Below are 21,770 nucleotides of genomic sequence, written 5' to 3' on the forward strand. Positions count from 1 at the left end.
AATGGGAGCCTCGGTAAATAGAAAATACCTTAGTATTAAGCACAAAGTGAAAAAATAGGCCTAGGCCTCATTTCATTTTATAGCTTATCCACCTCTTTTTGTAAAAGAGACCAAATTCTTGCAGTAGCCAATCAGAGCAGCCTCACCCCATAGAACCTTCCTGAGAGAAACCCAGAGCCTCAGATTTTCGTAGCCGTTGTGAACAGCAACATCATAAGACAATAAGGCTGAGCTTTCCCAGGGGAGGCGGGCGGGCGCATGGGAATCTATGAAAGTTACCAATACTGGGGAACCAAAGTTACAGGTAAGTAACTTGTTTTCTTGCCCCAGTATTGGAACTTTCATAGATTTCCATGCTTTGTATCAGAATAACTAGCAGTAAATAGAAAAAGCATATTTTGTAATATGTGCACCTGAAAATGTAATACATAATTCTGATAAGAAAAACCAGATACACATTAGCATCATAAAGCAAAATAATAACAAGCAATACAAAATATGCAAACAGGAAGGCGGGATAGAAGGAAAGCTCACCGACTTATTGGAAAAGGTTCCTCAAAACCGCCTGGCCCACTGCCGCATCCTCTTTCACAGAAGAATCCAAGCAGTAGTGGCGAGTGAAGGTGTGGACACTGCTCCATGTCGCTGCTCTACATATGTCCTTGATCAAGACACCTGCGAATAGAGCCGCCGATGAAGCCATTGATCTCGTAGAATGAGCACGAACTGCTCGTTGAAGTGGTTTTCCCGCTGCTTGATGGCAAAAATGTATAGCACTGGAAATCCAGCGGGAAATGCAGGGTTTAGAAACTGGACACCCCTTTCGAGGAGCGCTGAATGAAACAAAAAGCTGGGAAGACTTTCTGAACTGTCTTGTGCGCTCCAAGTAGAATTTAAGACATCTATGAATGTCCAAAGAGTGCAAAGCCCTTTCCGCTGGTGTGGAAGGCTGCGGAAAGAAAGATTTTAAGACCACCGGCTCATTCAGATGAAATTCTGAGGGTACCTTCGGAATAAATTTAGAGTTTGTCCGTAGGATGAGAACGTTATTTTTGAACTGTAGAAAAGGTTCCTCAATTGTGAAAGCCTGGAGTTCACTAACTCTTCTAGCCGATGTCAGGGCCAAGAGAAGAGCTAGTTTCCACGAGAGAAACTTAAGGTCAGCCTTATGAATAGGCTCAAATGGGGCCTTCATAAGATACAACAAGACTAAATTCAGATGCCAGGCTGGTGGTGGAGGCCGGACTGGTGGAAAGACCCTGAATAAACCTTTCAGGAATTGTTTGATAATCCTTGCCGACCACAGGGAAGGACCTGATGATGAACGTCTGAATCTAGAAATGGCCGCTAGATGTACCTTTACAGAAGAAGGAGCCAATCCAGATTTTGCCAGAGAAAGGATGTATGGTAAGAGTTGGTGTGGCGCAGAAGTATATGGATGTAGACCTTCTTTCCGACACCAAAAACAGAATCTCTTCCACTTAGCCCGATAGGTCTTGTTGGTACTAGGCGCTCGGGCCTGGGCCAAAATGTCTTTACATTCTCCTGAGAGATTTAAACCCTGGAACTCTCCGAATTCAGGAGCCACGCTGTCAATCGTAGAGACTTCAAGTCCGGATGTAGAACCTGTCCGTGAGCCATTGAAAACAGTGTTGTAACAGGATGTAGGAGAATTGGCTGATCCTGGGAGAGGAGGAGAAGTTCTGTGTACCAAAACTGTCTGGGTCATGCTGGTGCGATCAGAATCACCCTACACGGCTCTACCTTGAGTTTGCGGATCAGTCTCGGAATCAGCGGAATGGGAGGAAAGGCGTAAACAAATGCGCCGGACCAAGCAATCAAAAGGGCATTCCCCAAGGACTCCCGATGGTGAAGCCTGCTTGCGAAGGACTGGCATTTGGCGTTCTGGGGAGTTGCAAACCGATCGATGGATGGGGTCCCCCAGCGTGCAAACAGATCCTCCAGAATGGTCTGGTCCAGTTCCCACTCGTGGGAGACAATCCTTTGGCGACTCAAAGCGTCCGCCGTGACATTGAGTGTTCCCGCTAGATGTTCCGCTGAAAGGGCGATATTGTTGTGGATCACCCAATTCCAAAGTGTCTGGGCTTCCTTCGAGAGGGTGGAAGATCCCGTTCCGCCTTGCTTGTTTATGTAGTGCATGGCTGTGGTGTTGTCTGTACGAACCAGCACTGCACGGTTGCGGATTCGTGGAAGGAAAGCTTGTAAGGCCAGACGAATGGCGATAAGTTCTAGTAGATTGATGTGGAACTTGACTTGGACTGGGCTCCAATGGCCACTGACCTTCAGTTCTTGGAGGACCGCTCCCCATCCTTCCATGGAAGCATCTGTCGTCAAAACCATGGGAGATGGTGGAAGTTGGAACGGTAAACCTCTGGAAAGATTGTCTTTCAGCAACCACCAGCTGCTTGCCTTCCTCATCTCCGGAGTAATGACAATCCTGTCATCGAAGGAGCCTGTGACTTGATGCCATTGTTTGTCCAACTGTTCTTGCAGTGGACGCATTCGCAGCCTGCAGTGTGGAACCAACGGTATGCAGGATGAAATCGATCCGAGAAGCGATTTGTACTTGCGAACTGACAGAAAATTCCGGGTCTGAAGAAGGCGGGCTGAAAGAATCAGCTTGTTCTGGCGCTCTTCCGAAGGAAAAGCCAGGCAGCACTCTGTGTCCAGGATAGCCCCTAGAAACTTCGCTGTCTTGGAAGGGCGTAAAACTGGATTTTTCTCTGTTGAGCCGAAGACCCAGTTGCTCGAACAGTTGTCTGCAGGTCATGACTGCCCTGGACGCCTCTTGGAAAGAAGGGGCTTTCAGCAGCCAATCGTCCAGATATGGAAAGACCTCTAAAGACCGTCTCCTGAGAAAGGCTGCCACCGGAGCTAGTACCTTTGTAAAGATCCGTGGAGCGGACCGGAGACCAAAAGGCAGTACTTTGTATTGAAAGTGGCTCTTGCCTACTGTAAACCGAAGATATTGCCTGTGAGCTGGATGAATGGGTACGTGGAAGTAAGCGTCTTCCAAATCTAGGGTCGCCATGTAGTCCCCTGGATTGAGAAGGCGGAGGATGTCCTGAAGAGTGATCATCCTGAAGGATAACTTGATGAGATAAGTGTTGAGCTGGCGCAGATCTAAAATAGGAATCCACTTGTCCCTCGTCTTCCGAACTAGGAAGAACCTGGAATAGAACCCTTTCCCCTTTTGGGAGAGGGGTACAGGCTCTATTGCCCCCTTGGTGGGCCTCGAGATGAAGGAGTTTGAGATGTTTGGGTGGAAAGGCGTCTGGAGCTCTTGTTGGAGGAAGATCTTGAAATTCCAACGTGTGTCCTTCCTTGATGATCTGTAGGACCCACTGGTCTGTTGTTATGACCATCCAGTTGTTGAGGCAATGGACAATCCTGCCCCCCACTGGTGTTAATGAGAGCACAGGAACAGTGGAAAGAGCCACCTGGCTGCTATTGTTTCCTGGTGTTGTCTCTTCTTTGTTGGCCTTGACGTCCTCTCAGCTGTTGGCGAGAGAAAGAACCCGTCTGAGAGTATTGAGGTTTATATGTTTGGCTAGATTGTGAGCCGGAAGAGTAGCGGTGCTGATTGCCGCCTCTATAGGTGGAGAATCCTCTCCCTCTTGCTCCTCTGAAGGGTACTTTGCGATATTACAACGTTCCCAGGGATTTGGCCGTATCAGTATCTTTCTTTATGCCCTGTAGGGCGTCATCTACGTGTTTGCCAAATAGCATCTCTCCATCATATGGCAGATCTAGAATCTTATTCTGCACCTCCTGTCTGAACCACGTGGCCCTCAACCATCCTTGGCGTCTCAGGACCGCCGAGCCGGCTAGCGCTCGAAATGCTGTGGTTGGTATGTCCATAGCACAGTCAATCACCTCCGAAGAGGCCCGCTCTCCGTCCAGCAATATCTTCTTTACCTCTTCCTTAGAGGAATCCTGTAGTTCCTCCACAAACGGAGAAAGGTCGCACCACATCTGGCGATCGTAACGCCCCAGAATCGCCAAAGCATTAGCTGCCCTAACCATAAGACTGGCCGTTGTGGAGAATCTTTTACCCACATTGTCTAAACGCCTGCCCTATTTATCTGGAGGCGTGGATGGGTTTTTTGATTTGCTCTGTGCGGCCTGAGAAATTACAGAGTCCGGTTTTGGTTGACCCAGGAGACACGCCGGGCTGCCATCTGGTGCTTTATACTTTTTCTCTAGTCTTGGAAGCACCGGAAGGACTGTGGCTGGATTTTGCATAGCCTTCAGGCCTTCAGTCCAAACATGTTCAATGATGGGGATTGAACGTACTGATTTCCTAAACGGTTCCTTGAAATCATACAAGAAACATTCTGACTGAACCATGGTAACGGGGAGACCAAACCTCTTGGAAGCCCGCTCCATCAAGTTGTGAAAACCTCCAACATCCGCTGGAGGAGAGGTAGCGTTATCAGGTTCTGTGATGTCCGGATCATGAGAGCTATCTGTTTTCCAGTCCACCTGCTGGTCTTGGTCAGGGTCCACTTGCTGGTCCGCATCTGACGAGGCAGTATCATCATCTGTATCCTGAACAGGCACTACTTCTTGTGGATGTGCTGCAGGTGCAGTATCACGCTCTCTCAGAGGCAAAGAATGGTCTGGCACAGGCTGTGATGGCTGAGGCGGAGGTGTCGGAGTGCGCACCTTTTGAACCTCCTGAGGAGTTGGAAAACGCCTTCGGTAGTCTTGCAACATAAGTTGTAGATCCGAGATAAGAGTGGATGGCATCGCCACCATCTCTTGTTGAGATTGACGCGAAGGCTTCTGCAAAGGCATTTGCATGTTAGGCAATAATGTTCTGGAACATAGTGTTGGTGTTCCATCTCTCCTTCCTCAGAACTGATATCCTGAACCTTAACTTGCAGGTCAGAAGGGCTATACGCTTGGCCAAAGTCGCTATAAGCTTCTTCATCAGAATCGTCATCCAACAGTAGGTTAGGTGGAAATTTTTGAACCTGTCGCGGAGACGTCATTTCTGGTGTTATTTGCCTCCTTTTGCTTGAAAAAACAGTTTTTTCCAGTCGTCGACGACATCGTCGACGGGGCCGTCGTCGTCGACGGGGCCGTCGTCGTCGACGGTAACGCTTTCAAGGAATGTGTCGTCGACGGAAGCGCCGATGAAGAAACTGCGCCCGTCGTCGAGGATTGTGCCGTCGACGAGGAGAAGCTCATCGTCAACGATGGATGGAGCGTCGACGGAATCGTCGACGAACTCGTCGTCAGCATCAAGGTTACAGGAGTCGTCGACACGGTCGCCGTCGACGTCGTCCTCGAAGCGTTCTTTGTTGTCATCGTCGTCGACGTGGAGAAGGTGATTTTCGTCGATGACGAACAGGCATCAGGTGTCTTGAACACCGTCGACGGTGCAGGCGCCGTCGTCGCAGCCGTCGTCGACGAGCCCGTCGACGAGGCTAATTTCACAGACCCATCCTTTTTAACAGAAATCGTCGGCGTACCTGTGGTTTTCACCGTCGACGACAGCTGTTTCTTATCCGAAACGACCTCCTGAGTTGCAGTAGAAGGATCTTTCACCCCTCTATCCCTTTCAGAGGGAGGTGAAGTGACAGGAGCAACTTTCTTCGCCTTCTTTGAGGGTTGCGATTCCTCAGGCTTTCCCTGCCTCTCCTTTTCACCGTGGTGAGGAGATTTTTGGGAAGCAGGCCTGTCAGACCTATCAGAGGTCCCTGGTAAGGCCTTGAGAAGGGGCTCGTCTGAAGTAGAAGGGGGAGACCTACCCCTCTTCTTAGACTTCTTAGATGACACCATCGACGTGGAGCCCTCACTGCCTGATGATATAAGTTCTTTGCGGCCTTTCATCTTCTGAAGCCATGTGAGGAGACGTCCTTCCCTGTCCCTCAAGGTCTTCGTGGAGAAGGTTCTGCAAATCTTGCAGTCCGTGGCCTTATGGTCAGGATACAGGCAGTATATACAGTCCACATGTTTGTCCTCAACAAACAATTTCTTCTTGGAGCAGGTAGCACAGGATCTGAGAAGTGCTTTTTTCTCCTTGTCAGACATGACAAAAAAAGAGATATAAGTTGAAGAAAAGTAGTTTGGAATTGAAGAAAATGAGCAGAGCTCAATGGAGACTCCCTTGCACAACGTGCGGTAGAAAATCTGAGGCTCTGGGTTTCTCTCAGGAAGGTTCTATGGGGTGAGGCTGCTCCGATTGGCTACTGCAAGAATGTGGTCTCTTTTACAAAAAGAGGTGGATAAGCTACAAAATGAGATGAGGCCTAGGCCTATTTTTTCACTTTGTGCTTATTACTAAGGTATTTTCTATTTACCGAGGCTCCCATTCCGACGACGGGGAATGATACAAAGCATGGGAATCTATGAAAGTTCCAATACTGGGGCAAGTAATACATATGGCACCAGGAGAACACTTGGCGCCAAAGGAAAGCTGCTAAACATCTCCATCTCTTCTTTATGCCATCATACCTACTCATTGCGGTGGTACGCACACCATTTTCTTGCATGCCACGTCTTCTACAGTGTTATGCAGACTTCTCTAGCACTATCCTTACTTCGTTTCTCTGTTAAGTTGTTACACGCATCCATTCTGTGCATTTCAAACCCCTGCTGAGGATACGTACATAGCGATCGTTATTGTACATCCTTCCTACTATTCAGCATTTTTGTGAATTTTCATCCTACATCACGGTGACAAGCACACCTTCCAGCGTGCCACTCCATTCCGGTAAAAGAATATTCACGGATCCTTGCTTGTCTTCTCGGTGGCATGCACACCATCCAGAGCTACTCCTTTTCCTCTTCGTTTTCTATATTTACCAACTTTATTCAACCATGGCTGCTACAAGCATGACCCAACCTCCCTCATTCCTTGGAAAGAATGGATCAAAATCTTCGAGTCCTATCTCATAGCCATTGGGGGAGGGGGACAGGGGAATCAGCACCTTAAGAAAACAACATATTCGACTTCACAATCTGGGGCGAGGAGCAGCAGGGAGTCCTTGATCTTGACCTAATCCTCACCACTGAAGGATGATGCACCTGATCCCTGGAACAGACAATGAATAACGTGGTTTCATGTTCTCTGATTGCCTTCCAGTTCATTCGATGGCAGAGCATGTACTTCAATGAGCTGTGTCTATAATCAAGACACCACAAAATAATTGTGCAGGTCAGAAATGGACATCTGTCCATCACAACTGCAATAGGGCTTAAATCGTGACTTTTTAGATGTGGGATTGTTCCTGCAAAACAGAATTTTGAGAGTAACAATCTTGACCTCAGAACTGAGGACAGATGCTCCAGAACGTTGTATGACATAAAAAAAAAAGAACGTCAGAGAGTCGAACGGTCACTATATGGTGTTAGTGACATCATGCCAATTTCACTTCTGGCACCAAGATGAAGCAAGCGCCCATACTGGATTAGGAGACCTATGGGTTCTGGAATATTCAGAGATGAGGAATCGGCAGATAGGAGTATCTATCAGAAGGGTAATTGATGTGAATATTGATGTACAACAAGATGTTCAAATCTTCTGGATTAGTCAGTACGTTTGGGGAAAATAATTTCTACTATAGGACTTCTGCATCTCACAGACTTCCTTAGGTCTTTTGTTAAAAGTGCACCCCTACAATATATATTTATATTTAATATACAATGGAACATTCTGGAAACAAAAACATCTACAACATTGACTAATACAAATTCGGAAACACAGATGCATATTCAGGCCAAGAAGGAATACTTACTAATGATATACCATATAGGAAAAATAAAGCAAATATCAAAAAGTAGTTGCTTTTTGGGAAAGGTGAGAACACGGTCACAATGACAGCCATGAGTAGCGACATGATCAAAATAAAGCTTGAATACAGCAAAACCCAGGAAAGCCTGCAATAAAACAGAAGGTTGACAAAATTCAATTCAATTAGAAACAATACATAACAATATTCAGTATTTAGCATGGGCTTTACTGTTAAGGCACAACAAGCATCTATTTTCATTTAGACAGGTAGTGGTTGACCAGGTCATTAAAAAAGTGAGTGCTTCACATAATGCTCATTCACTAAGTCACACCGTAGCTTACCTGGGTACATAAACAATATATGATGTCCATTTACATCTGAATTGTGCAATATGCTTCTTGCTAAGACTTTTTTAGAATTTTATTTTGGTGATATAAACATTTGCCTACAATTTGTCAAAAAATCTTATTGCGCCATAAACATATTTATAAAAATTAACATAGCAAACAAAGTGAGCAGAGGGGAAGAAAAGAGTTTAGTCAGGAGTGTGCCCAATGTCTGCAGTAGAATGAGAAATGAAAGGTATGAAAATAAAAATGATTCAGAAGATATAAGGCATGGGAACCTTGCATCATGTGTGCTGGATATTGAGTTAAAGTTCAAGTCTTTGTGGCCATGTTCTTTCATTTCATGTTGTTAAATTCTATTTTCTTTAGTTGGTTTGTTATATTGGTAATCCTTGGGGAACTTGTTCTTGGTCTTTCCCTTGCCCCATGCCCCTCTCCCTTTATTACCCAGTTGGTACATTCCTTCTGTTTAGCCAGAGGCTGCCATGGAATGTTGACAAGAGCAGCCTGACTGGAAGAGTTAGAAGTGTGCTGTGCCCTGTGTACTTGAGGTGGCAGAGTGGAAGCCGTAATAAAGGATTCATTTTACTTACCTTGCTCCAGTCCTCATTGTAACACTGGCGATGACTGGTCTGCATAAGGGAGCAGGACAGCTATTCCTCACTTCGCTTCTCTGTTAAGTTGTTACACGCATCCATTCTGTGTTTCAAACCCCTGCTGAGGATACGTACATAGCGATCGTTATTGTACATCCTTCCTACTATTCAGCATTTTTGTGAATTTTCATCCTACATCACGGTGACACGCACACCTTCCAGCGTGCCACTCTATTCATGTAAAAGAATATTCACGGATCCTTGCTGGTCTTCTTCACAATGCTATGCACTCCATCCAGAGCTACTCCTTTTCCTCTTCCTTTTCTATATTTACCAACTTTATTCAACCATGTCTGCTGCAAGCATGACCCAACCTCCCTCATTCCTTAATGAATGTCGTGAACCGAACCATCCTTGGAAAGAATGGATCAAAATCTTCAAGTCCTATCTCATAGCCATTGGGGGAGGGGGGAGGGGGGACAGGGCAATCAGCACCTTAAGAAAACAACATAATCTACTTCACAATCTGGGTACCCATGAGAGGAAAGTGTTCGACACCCTAGCCAGACCCAGAGCGAGATGCTTACGAAACATCTTTGATAAAACTTGAAATACACTTTGGAGTCAAAATTAACATTGCCCTGGAACGCCACAAGTGTTTCTGTAGAGTCCAAGGAAAACAAGAAAGTATTCCAAGCTACGTGGCTGTTCAAAGAGGTTTCAGTGAACTGTGTGAATTTGGTGAGCTCAACGATTTTCTAAGAAGGAAAAATGCAAACAAAATTACTACAAAAATGACCTAATCTACATGAGGTTATTGAGTTGCTCAAATATATTGAACACACCACCCTCTGCATGAAAGAAATCAAGCCAAGCACTATCCATACTGACCCTAGTCAAGTATCAGAGATTGCTGACCTTCCCACAGAAAATACAATATACAAAATTAAAAATGAAAAAACTTTCCACTCTGCTCGTGACCACAATTCAAGCATGCTTAAATGTTACAGATGGTGTAGCAGTAATCAACAACCCGAATTGCCAAGCCATATCAGCGATGTGCAATAAGAGAGGCCGCTTGGGGAGCGTGGCTTAGGGGCGAACTAGCATGGCCGCCTGTTAGGGCTCCTCCGGGGCCCCCTTACCTTGCCCAGTTAATCTGCCACATCTATCCATATCTCTGGTGCCAGATATATACACCGGAGGTGCAGCGTTGCTGTTTGCTGTGTCTTTGGTTTCTGGCAGAAGACGTAAGCCGAAGATATCCCGGCTGAAATTCGAGGCCTTCTCTCCAAGGAGCAGCTGGGACCTCAAGTAGGTGTGCCCGCCACCGCGGCCACTGGGCTTGCGGGCAGGCCCCCTCAACAGCGCGGACCAAGCTCTCATCATGGCCACTGCGAAGGGAACAAAAGCAGCTCAGCAGAGTAGGCTTGACCGCTTCACCTGTCCGAAGGCTGATCTGCCCGAGCGGAGGGGAACTTGCGACAAACAGGGTGGGGTGGAACATGACCCTACAGAGCCTACAATGAAAGACCGGATGGCAGCCATCCCTGCAGTGCGCACGTCCACAGATACAATATCTTCTGAAGTGACGCTAATTAGAGCAGACCTCACGAAGTACAGGGAAAAAGTCAAGCAGCTGGAACTCACCACCACTAGCCTTGTGGAAAACACCTCGCAGTTATAGACCGACATCAGGGAACTACAAGCGTTCTGTAAATTTGCAGAGGACAAGCTGGACTATTATGAATGGCGCGCGAGACGCAGCAACATCTGCGTTCTTGGTGTACCGGAGACATCGGAGGGTCCCGCAAGTGACTTGTTTATCCAAAACCTGATTGCAATGAAATCAAAACCAAAGGGCCTATCCAAGCTATTTGTAATTGAGAGAGCTCACAGAGTGCCAGGGGGACGCCCAAAACCGGCAGCCCCCCCTCATCCGATACTGGCCCGACTGCTAAACTACAGGGACAGAGACACGATTCTGCAGGCGGCCAGGGTTGTCCCGCCAATCAGAGTGGATAATTCGGAAATCACCTTTTTTCCCAGACTTCAACCAAACAGTACAGATGCGTCGACGCTACTTCCTTGATGTCAAACGGAGGCAGTGTGAAAAAGGCCTTAAATATGTGATGCTCTTCCCGGCGGGTCTGCGAGTCGAGGCCGATGGGAAAACTTGCTTCTTCGATCTGCCAGAGGTTGCGTCTGGCTGGCTGGACAGCTGGAGGACCCCCCTGGAAAGAAGCTCCAACGATCATTGAAGCAGGCAACCTGTCTGCGTCAGACTTGATTTCTCTTGGCCGCAGGTTTCTTCTTTTCCATAAGTTGAGCATCATTCAAGGTCTCCTGATCCTTTAAGACGTCGAACTGTAAGCCAGGATACTAAAGTATTTGTTAGTCTAGATTTTGCTCAAATATTATAACATGCACCTGTAATTTGTGATGGCGGGGGGGGAAGGGGGTCAACGGGGCGCTGAGGCCTCCCCCCAACTTTCTTCTTTTAGTAACTTGTTGGACAACAGGCACTCTGCATTCGAGAATCATGGGCAGTTCTGAGCACAGAGTGCAGGGGAGCAGGGTGGGGGGTTGTTGGGAGGGGTTCTTTTCTCTTGTTTATAATTTTTGTGTTGACTCGATGGTACAGTCCCTATTTGCCCGAAAAGCTGATATGTTCTATGTATTTGTCAATGGGGGTGCAATGGAAAAAAGAAGTTACAATTTTAAGCTGGAATGTTAACGGATTGGGGGATAAGATTAAAAGATGTGTTGTATTGCAACATATCAAGAGGTTATCACTAGATATTGTATTGCTTCAGGAAACTCATCTTATAGGTAACGCATGCAGGGCTATGCACAGGTGGGGCTACTCAATGATAACGCATGCTGGTTTTGCGTCCAATTCCAGGGGGGGTGGGTATCATCCAAAAAAAGTAATTCCCCTTGTCACTTGCGTCCTCGCATGTGGATGACTGTGGTAGATATGTTGGGGTTACGGGCACCTGGGAAGGCCAAACCATTACCTTCATGTCGATATACGCTCCTCCAGGACTACAGGCCGCAACATTTACAGACCTCAGCGCGGTGCTGCTAGCCTTACCAGATGGACACCTAGTACTTGGCGGCGATTTTAACTCCGTGATCTTGGGTTCATTGGATAGACATCCTCCCCGCACCATCCCTCACACTACGCACTCCTTCTCCAGTTTCCTGGACGCACTGGGATTGGTGGACTGATGGAGAACGTATAATCCCGACAAAATCCAGCACACTTTCCATTCCGGGGCACACAATAGCCTTTCCCGCCTAGATTATATAATTGTTGCAGCTCCACAGGTTACTGATATCCACGATATCCGACATTTAGCCAGAGGTATCTCTGACCACTCCCCCTATGGGTACATATAGTACTGGATCACACACAGGTGGGGCGAGTTGCCTCTATTAACCCCTGGTACTGGAAAAACCCTAAAACACGTAAATACCTGAGCAAAGTCATCGATAACTACTTCTTGGAGAATGAACACACCGTTGAATCCCCACAAAACTTATGGGAAGCCTTTGAAACTGTGGTCCGGGGTCAAGCCCTCTCTCTCATAGCGGGAGCAAAAAAAGACAAAACAAAAGCCATCTCTGATGTAGAACATGAAGGTTATCGTCTTGAGCAGGATATAAATGTGGATCCTTCACCTGAAGCCCTTCACACTCTCCGCCACCGCCAGGAAGAATATTGGGCACTAGTCACCAACCGTGCCAAAACAATGTGACAGGATAGGCTGGGTTGCTTCTATGATTGGGGGGACAAGGCTGGAAAGTTAATTGCTTGGCTAGATAAAAAAAGAGCATGCTAGTAGGCTTGTTCCAGAACTTAGGGACTCTGAAATTTCCCCCATCACAGACCCCCCCAAGACATAGCCAACCACTTTGCAATGCACTTTCACACAGTTTACAGCTCAGTGGTGCCATACACAGAGGATGACTCTTCTGATCTCCTACGTGATATCTCCCGCCCAACGCTCTCTGACATCCACCGAGCATTTATGGAGAGTGCCCTGACCACTGACGAAATAGCGCTCGCAATCCGAGCGTTTCACTCGGGTAAAGCTCTCGGCCCCAATGGTATCCCGATCGAACTTTACTAGCTCCATATCTGAAGTCTATGTTTAAAGACAGCATTAAAGAGGGATCGCTGGCCCTAGATAAGAGAATCACAACTATTGTCACAATCCACAAGGAAGGGAAATCCAAAACAGACTGCGCCTCTTACCTCCCTATTTCATTGCTCAATGAACCTAAAATCCTAGCCAAAGTACTCGCCAACAGGCTGATTAAGGTAATTGGGGACTTAGTACACCCTTATCAATCCGGATTCATGCCAAAGAGGAACAAGGCCTTAAATCTGCATAGAGTGCATGGGGTCTTGTGCAGGGTACCAAATATACAGGAAGACGCAATCATAGTCTCCCTGGACGCCACTATGACATTTGATACGCTTGAATGGTCCTATCTTTTCGCTGTGCTCACAAAATTAGGATATGGTCTGAGTTTCAGCCAATGGGTGCGCCTGTTGTATAGCGCACCTATGGCTCAAGTAGTCGTGAATAACAAAAAGTCAGAGACCTTCACTCGAAGCCGAGGGACCCGCCAGCGATGCTCCCTCTCTCCTTTGCTATTCGCTTTGGCCCTAGAACCCCTTGCAGTATGGATCCGCAAAGATGTAATGATCCGCAGAATGCGATGGTCGGCGGACTGGGAAGATCGTATTTCTTTATACGCGGACGACAGCCTTCTATACCTCACGTCCCCCAAAAGATCCCTCATAGCTGTAGTTGATATCCTGGTCATCTTCGGCAGATACTCCGGGTTTCGTATCAACTGGCAGAAATCTCGCCTGTATGTCTTCTGTGGGGGCTCTCCTCCGCTACCTTGAAATTGCCCTATGCCGATAGTCTTAGAGGGTTTTAAATATTTAAGCATTTTCATTTCCCTTGATCCCTTCCTCAGACATATCCGTAATCTTGTCCCCCCACTGCAGAGACTTAAATGTGACATTACAAACTAGAAGTCACTCCCGCTCTCATTATTGGGCAAGGCGGCCCTTTTTAAAATGATGTCCCTACCCCGCTTCCTTTATGTGCTGCAGAACTCGGCCGACCCTGTCCCAAATTCATATTTCAAAGAAATAGAAGGGCTTCAGTGAGACATTGTTTGGGGTGGGAGACCACGTATCGCATTGCCAAAACTCACACTCAGTTGGTATGACGGCGGAATCAGACTGCCCGACATTAAAAAATACTACTGGGCAGCGCACCTTGTAGTAATAAACCATGGCACATATGGTAGCTCTGACGACCCAGGTTTCAATATGGACAGATGGCTTCTTCCTCGCGGGCCTATACTCGGCCACTGTACGCCAAACCAAACAGATACCCACTTACTGGCCCTACCAGCCACACAATTAAGATCTGGCACTCATCAACCAAATCGCTTGGCTGGAGCAATAGACTAACCCTAGCCACACCATTGTGGGATTCACAGAGATTGGGGGACCTGGCAAACTCCAAAGGCTTCGCCAAATGGGATCTTATTGGCATCTCCCACATTAGGGACCTCTGGGACAGAGAGGATGTGCGCCCTTTGATGCCCTCCAACGTCAATATGCACTGGCAGATTTGGAACGTTTTCGATATCTGCAGGTCCAAACAGTGCTACCCCATGGCTCCTCCCCACCGGATAGGTCCCCGCTGGAAGACAGGCTACTGGATGGACATATGCATGACAAAGCTATCTCCCTAACATACCGAAAACTTTTCAATAATATGGAAGACCCCCTGTTGCCACTAAAAGAAAAATGGACTGGGGATGGCATTGAATGATGAAAGCTGGCAAACGGCAGTCTCCTCCCCCAAAACAGTAGCTATCCCTGCGCATCTCCGCCAGGTGAAACTAAAGATCCTGCATAGAATTTACATAACAGGTCCCCAAACTGACACACATGGGCGGACCGGCGGATGGGTATTGTAGGAGGGGATGCACCCAAACAGGCATGTTCATGCACATAATATGGCATTGTGAGCTACTGGCGCAAAATACAGAATATACTAGGGGAAACATTAGAGGTTGAAATTCAACCAGAGGCCCCTAGATGCCTTGTTAATATTTGGGAACATACTGATCTCAATACTCACGCCACACTGACCCTGACACTGACCGCAACAGGGGGACACTGACCGCAACACTGGGGGCAAGGCAGGAGCTTACCTGCCGTGGAGAAGACCACTGCTGGGCGCTGGGCTGCTGACACCGCTGTTTCCTCCCGCCGCCGGTGCCAACCTCCATCCCGGCCGCCAAGGGGAGGAACTACGGTTCCCAGTGTCCCTTGCGGTCACCCACGACCACTTCCAGTTCCGCGCGCCCGGAGGCGCTTAAAACCACGGAGCTCCCTTGAAGGAGCGGGGACACTGACCGCAACACTGCTGGGGGCAAGGCAGGAGCTTACCTGCCGTGGAGAAGACCACTGCTGGGCGCTGGGCTGCTGACACCGCTGTTTCCTCCCGCCGCCGGTGCCAACGTCCATCCCGGCCGCCGAGGTGAGGAACTACGGTTCCCAGCGTCCCTTGCGGTCACTCACGACCACTTCCTGTTCCGCGCGCCCGGAGGCGCTTAAAACCACGGAGCTCCCTTGAAGGAGCGGGGACACTGACCGCAACACTGCTGGGGGCAAGGCAGGAGCTTACCTGCCGTGGAGAAGACCACTGCTGGGTGCTGGACTGCTGACACCGCTGTTTCCTCCCGCCGCCGGTGCCAACCTCCATCCCGGCCGCCGAGGGGAGGAACTACGGTTCCCAGCGTCCCTTGCGGTCACTCACGACCACTTCCTGTTCCGCGCGCCCGGAGGCGCTTAAAACTACGGAGCTCCCTTGAAGGAGTGGGGACACTGACCGCAACACTGCTGGGGGCAAGGCAGGAGCTTACCTGCCGTGGAGAAGACCACTGCTGGGCGCTGGGCTGCTGACACCGCTGTTTTCTCCCGCCGCCGGTGCCAACCTCCATCCCGGCCGCCGAGGGGAGGAACTACGGTTCCCAGCGTCCCTTGCGGTCACTCACGACCACTTCCTGTTCCGCGCCCCCGGAGGCGCTTAAAACCACGGAGCTCCCTTGAAGGAGCGGGGACACTGACCGCAACACTGCTGGGGGCTTACCTGCCGTGGAGAAGACCACTGCTGGGCGCTGGGCTGCTGACACGGCTGTTTCCTCCCGCCGCCAGTGCCAACCACGGAAGGCGGGCCGTCTGTGGCCGTCTAGGGACGAAGAGGGACGGGACGGGCTCCCCCCCTAAGCCTTCTACATCATCATGGGTAAGCGCAAATTGCAAACCTCCATTACTGGTTGTGCGGGGAAAACTAAAGTTGCCCGTAAAGCCTCAACATCAGCTAACATCATGTCTTACCTTACCTATGCTGTGGGTAAACTTAACCAAGAGATCGCTGAGAAAGAACAGGAACTGGGGCTTGATAAAACACTGTCAGAAACACTGGTGTCCCCATTGATCGTCAGGCAAGCTATACCTTTGGAGCCTGCGGTTCAAATCATCACAGTTAATGACATGATACCCAAGCCCAATGCATTACAACAGGCCCCGATGAGCCTAATCCGCCGGGTATAAACATTGCTCAAGGTCCCACTTGACAGACTGTAACCCCAGTTACCAAGCGTATTAAAAGGCGGATAAGGAGACCAAAAAATAAGGCCACGCAGTATTCTACAAAACCGCGCCCAGTTACAAGTAACTTTGAAACATGCATGAAGGACATGGTAGAAAAAGTGCTCATTGATAAAATAGAAACTACCCTTGCCCAGATCTCAAATGACATTATTGAGACTCTGAAAGAGTGTGTGGCAAAAATACTGGGGAAATGTGATCGGGTAAATATGTTGGTATCAACGAAAATGCTTGAATATCCATCACTTAATACACTTGGGGCTACCGCCCAACATGACCCACCTATGGAGGGGATAGGGAATGCTATCCCATTAGTATCTATTCTGCCTCCAGTTCCACCAAATCCAATACGTCTAATACCTCCAAAAGTGGTTACTACAATAGCTAGGAACAATGAATTAGCGGCACTGGGCCATGATGGGGGTTGTACTAATACTCCCGCTGTTAAAACTACTGTATATAAAGGAGGAGTCCCACATGGGGAAAGGAGGCAGCGTGTGAAGCCCCGTGCAAATTTACCACCTGAGGCAACCCCTTTTGTCGCTGTTCTAGTAAACATCCCACCTTTGAGCCCAGAGGAGGAGGAGTCCCAGGGTACTCTATTAGAGAATATTAAGGCAGGTTTTGATGAAAATTGCTCAGGCCCAAGGGACATATCCACTCACATCACCATGGGGAGAAGAGTTGACTGGTTGGGGCACACAGAAAAAAATCTACCCGGTGATTGCATCATAGTAAATTTTAATAGACCCCATGAGGTTGCCCGTTTATTTTGGGATGCTACTGATATAAAGGTAGGAGGGATCCGAGCTGTACCTCTAGGTTTTTTTTATCCACGGCCAAACCCCCCCAAGCTGCCTTCAGGTAATGGTGGTCAACAAGGTGCACCGAGACGGAGTATCGGGCTGTCGTCTTGGGCCCTGCAAACACCAGGCTTTACCCCTAAACATACTGATCCCAGTAGACCAACAAACAGGGCCACTTTGGAGTTAACAAATAGATTCACTGCCCTATCAAACTTGGACGAAATGATTGACTGACTCGTCATGCTGCCCCTAAACGTCAGATATATTGTACCTCTACCATAGAAAGGGAAGTAGGAGACACAGTTAAAATCATGAGCTGGAACATTGCAGGACTCCGCTCCAAGAGGGATGACAGAATATGGTTGGAACAAATAAGGGATTATGTGGTAGTGGCACTTCAGGAGACCTGGGATAGGGAATGTAATTTCTGGATAGATGGGTACTTATCATACTCCAAAGCTGCTCAAGCATTAAGCTCAGGGAGAGAGAGAGGGGGGGGCTTATGTTCCTAATTTCTGTCAAACATATGGGATCTGTGAAAACTTTAAGCACCACATCCCCCAACTTTCTAGCCTTGGAATTAACTATGCCTAATAAGCATAAAATCCTGTATGTCAACTTCTATAATGCCCCACACGGTACGTACTGTAATGAAAACATTAATGCATTAGCAAAGTTTTTAATCAATTATAAGGAGGGTCAAACCACTTTTGTTTATCTAATTCTTCTAGGGGATTTTAATATACATTTGTGTCAGCTAAATTGCCAATATAGGGTTCATACAGATATAGATTGTCTGCCCCATTCACATTTTGAACATACAACAAAGGAGGCTGCTCTAGAAGAATTATGGTCAGATGTTGATTTATCCGAGCCGGAGTTTGACTCCAATGACCGGGTAGCAACATATAGTGCTAGGGACAGTAATACTATTATAGACTTTATATTTGTTTCACCAGGCTTGCTACAAAATGTTATTTTTTATAATGCTATACAAACTACATTTAGTGACCATAACCCAGTGGTATTGGAATTGCATAATAAAAACCCATCCCTACTTTCTGAAAAAAGAAATACAGTTACTACCATGGAGCTAGCCGTCCAAGACCAGGGGAGACGGGTAAAATGGAGTAAAATCATACCAGAGGATTTCTATACTACACTTAGTGAGAAGATGGGCAAGGAAATTAATACCTGTACAGATCCGCTAAGGCATGGAGGGGATATTATCACCTCATTTGAAATAATTTGCCAGCAAGTGGCTGTGGACCTAACATCTAAGACGACACATAAGGAGCTAAAACTGCATGGGTGGTTTGACTCAAAGTGCTCCAAAGCCCATAGAGACTTATTGGTTGAACTAAAAAAGATACCTCGAGATAACCAGGAAGTGGCCAGATTAAGAAAAAATTATAAAACTATTGTTGAGTCTCGTAAGAATGACATTAAAAAAAATGCATGGGACTCACTATGATAAGGCTACCCTGAGGGATAGTTCCAAATTCTGGGAAATTGTCAATACTCCACTTTTTAATGATAAAGAAAATTCCCCGCTAGAACTTAACATATCAGAACGGGAATGGCTAGACCATTTTGAAAAAATTTATGGTAGCAACCTCCCAGTAGACCCCTTTGTACCTATAGCGAGCGAGCAACTGGAGCCCCCACTGAGATTTACAATCAAAGAAGTGCAAACGGCTATAGAGGACACGGCTGGTCATAAGGCCCCTAGCCCAGATGGGGTACCAGCCGATATGTTTAAATCAAATCCTAACACATGGTCAATAGTCCTCACAAATGTTTTTAATATAGCTTGAACTGACAAAACTAGATTGCCTACATCTTGGTCACGGTCTATTATAGTCCCGATCTTTAAGAAGGGCCAGAGGGGTGACGCAAGATGCTATAGGCCTATATCATTACTGGATTCGTCATTTAAAATACTAGGGAAGGTTATTCTAGCAAAGATCTCAACATGGGCATCTAATAACGACATTCTGTGTAATGCGCAGTATGGTTTCAGAACCGGGCGAGGCACCGAAGATCAGTGCCTGAACTTACATCTAATAGTAAGTAAATATACTGTTGCATCCAAAGGGTCAATCTACCTGGCTTTTATGGACTTGTCCACAGCTTTTGACCTAGTTAATAGGTCAAAGCTGTGGACAATGCTCCTGGAGCTGGGTCTAAATCAGGCCTTGGTGAACTTCCTGGCAGAGCTGCACAGAGACTTGACAGCGGTTATACGTATGACACAAGAGGGGAAGTGTACTGCTGATCTTAAGTCTGGGAGGGGAGTGCGCCAGGGGTGTATTTTGGCCCCATTGCTATTTTCTCTATATATAAATTCACTGGGAGCTAACTTGGCGGCAGCATCCGTTGATGTTCCGCGCATGGGGGGAACCCCATTGCCTGTTTTATTATATGCTGACGGCACGGTGCTGCTGTCAAGGACCCCTATAGGCTTACAACATTTCTTACATTTCTTTGGGGATTTTATGCAAAATCTGGACCTCGTGATAAATGTAGAGAAATTGCATGTTATGTCCATAGGGAAAGGAAGGAATAACATTAAAACTCTCTCTTGTAATGGCTCAGTAATATCGAGAGTAAAAGTCTTCACCTATCTTGGCGTAGTGTTTGATGACACAGGGTCCTGGGCACCCCAAGTCGCTAACAAAGTAGTAGCCGTGAAAAGATCGTCGGCTGCTATATTAGGCTTTGCGAAAAGGTTGGGTGGGAAACCAGCTGAGGCCATTCTGACGATCTATAGAGCTAAAACTATAGCCATAGCTAGATATGGGGCAGCAATTTGGGGCCATAAAGATCTAGCTCTGATACAGAGAGAGGAAAACAAATTTCTGCGATCTCTCTTGGGCCTCCCCCAATCTACATCATCTTTTGCAGCTCACATGGAGTTAGGGATAGGGTACATTGCAGATATGTTAAATATGGCGCCGCTTTTATTATGGATCAGAACTTGGCTGAACCCCAACCTTACACTGAATCACAAGATTATTAGTGATTGTATGGGGCGGTACAGAGTGGCTGATATTCAGTGGTTTACATTTATTAAAACAACAGCAGTATAACTGGGTCGACCAGAATTATATTTGAAGCCGGAAAATCTGAGCAAGGAAGATATTAACTGGGTAAAAACTAATTTTATAAAAACCCGAGAATTGGAACGAGAAGCAAGAGAAATCATTAAGCCAACAGTAAGGTCAGCCTATTTGTTGATCACTTCAATGTCAATACAACCTTACTTGACTACTGTTACTAGACCCTATCATCGGTGGCTTCTAAAAAAATTTAGATTTAATCAGGCGCCTTTTCTGCTGGGTATTTATGATAAGTGGTGCACCCCAAAGGATAATGTGCCATGTGAATGTGACAATTTTTCTGATCAGGATCAGATACATTGTGTTTTTCTGCCCTTTCTTTTTGGAAAGTAGGAAAAAATGTATCAAGTCACTGTTAAGGGAAAAGGGGTTTGTACAGTTTAAACCCGCACTGCTTTATCTTCAACTAATGGAAACCCCTTTAGTGATGTTTGGTGCAGCCAATTTTTTGATTGCATCAATCCGTGCTAGACGGAAGAGAATCTGGATGAATACAGTTGGGGTTGCGGTAAATGTTTACTCTGCACCAGATAGTATAAATTAACTTCAATGTACCAGATTAAATATTGCTGTTGTGCACTATGAAATATTTGCTACTAATTTTGATTATTCTGTGAACTATGTGATGATCTATATGTATTTGGCACTGATTTTTAGACGTACACTAAATATTATCCTTGTAAGATGTTTAAAAAAAACAATTTTTTAGGTTGCATAATATCGTGTATTTGTATAGTATACTTTTATGATTTTTAAGTAATCGAATAAAGTGTTTTTGACTCTGACTCTAGTCACGCCACACACATGGGTCACACTCGGCTACATGGTTGTCAACAGAAATATAGCCCGGCTCTGGGGGGCTTCACATGCACCTACGATCACCAACTGGAAAAAAGACCTAGATTGGTGTATGCTGAGGGAGAAGACTGTATACATGGCCCGAGGCTGCCCCCGAAAAGGGTCCAAGATTTGGAACCCCTGGAACGAATACCGTGGTAATATATGCACTCCCCCCTGTATCATTCATTGTGATGATTCCGCCTCCCCGTGATTTCCAATACACTATCCAACTGTATCTGTACATATATTTGATTTCATTGTATTCCCCACTATTGACTTTTGTGATCCTGATCCTTTGTTTTTTCGAGTCTGCTTAATAAAAAGAATTAAAAAAAGAGAGCCCACTTAGCAAGGGTTTGTCATAGCCTACTTAAAAAACAAAATAGTGCTGACTAAATACCGGACACAAAACTCCAGTCAGTAAAGAAAATGATCTTTCAAGTTCTTGATACTATCAACCAAATAAACTACCCACAATGTAAAATCGCATTGGAGGCTATGATGATATTTCTGAGAATACAATCTATATTGTTTATAGATATTCACTGTGAGTGATTCCGCCATTACAAAGGA

General features: G+C 46.7%; 1 protein-coding gene across 2 annotated transcripts in view; it reads right to left on the bottom strand.

The window, feature by feature from the left end:
- The window catches only part of ABCA5 (ATP binding cassette subfamily A member 5), a 1,411,043-nt gene that overhangs the window by 1,094,062 nt on the left and 295,211 nt on the right, over positions 1–21,770 (bottom strand). For both annotated transcript variants that reach the window (XM_086930971.1, XM_086930972.1), the window contains exon 7: positions 7,770–7,911. In XM_086930971.1, the coding sequence (XP_086787097.1) occupies positions 7,770–7,911 (142 nt within the window). The remainder of the gene's footprint in view (positions 1–7,769; positions 7,912–21,770) is intronic.

The sequence above is a fragment of the Lissotriton vulgaris genome, chromosome 7, assembly GCF_964263255.1.
Source record: "Lissotriton vulgaris chromosome 7, aLisVul1.2, whole genome shotgun sequence".
Lineage (NCBI taxonomy): Eukaryota > Metazoa > Chordata > Amphibia > Caudata > Salamandridae > Lissotriton > Lissotriton vulgaris.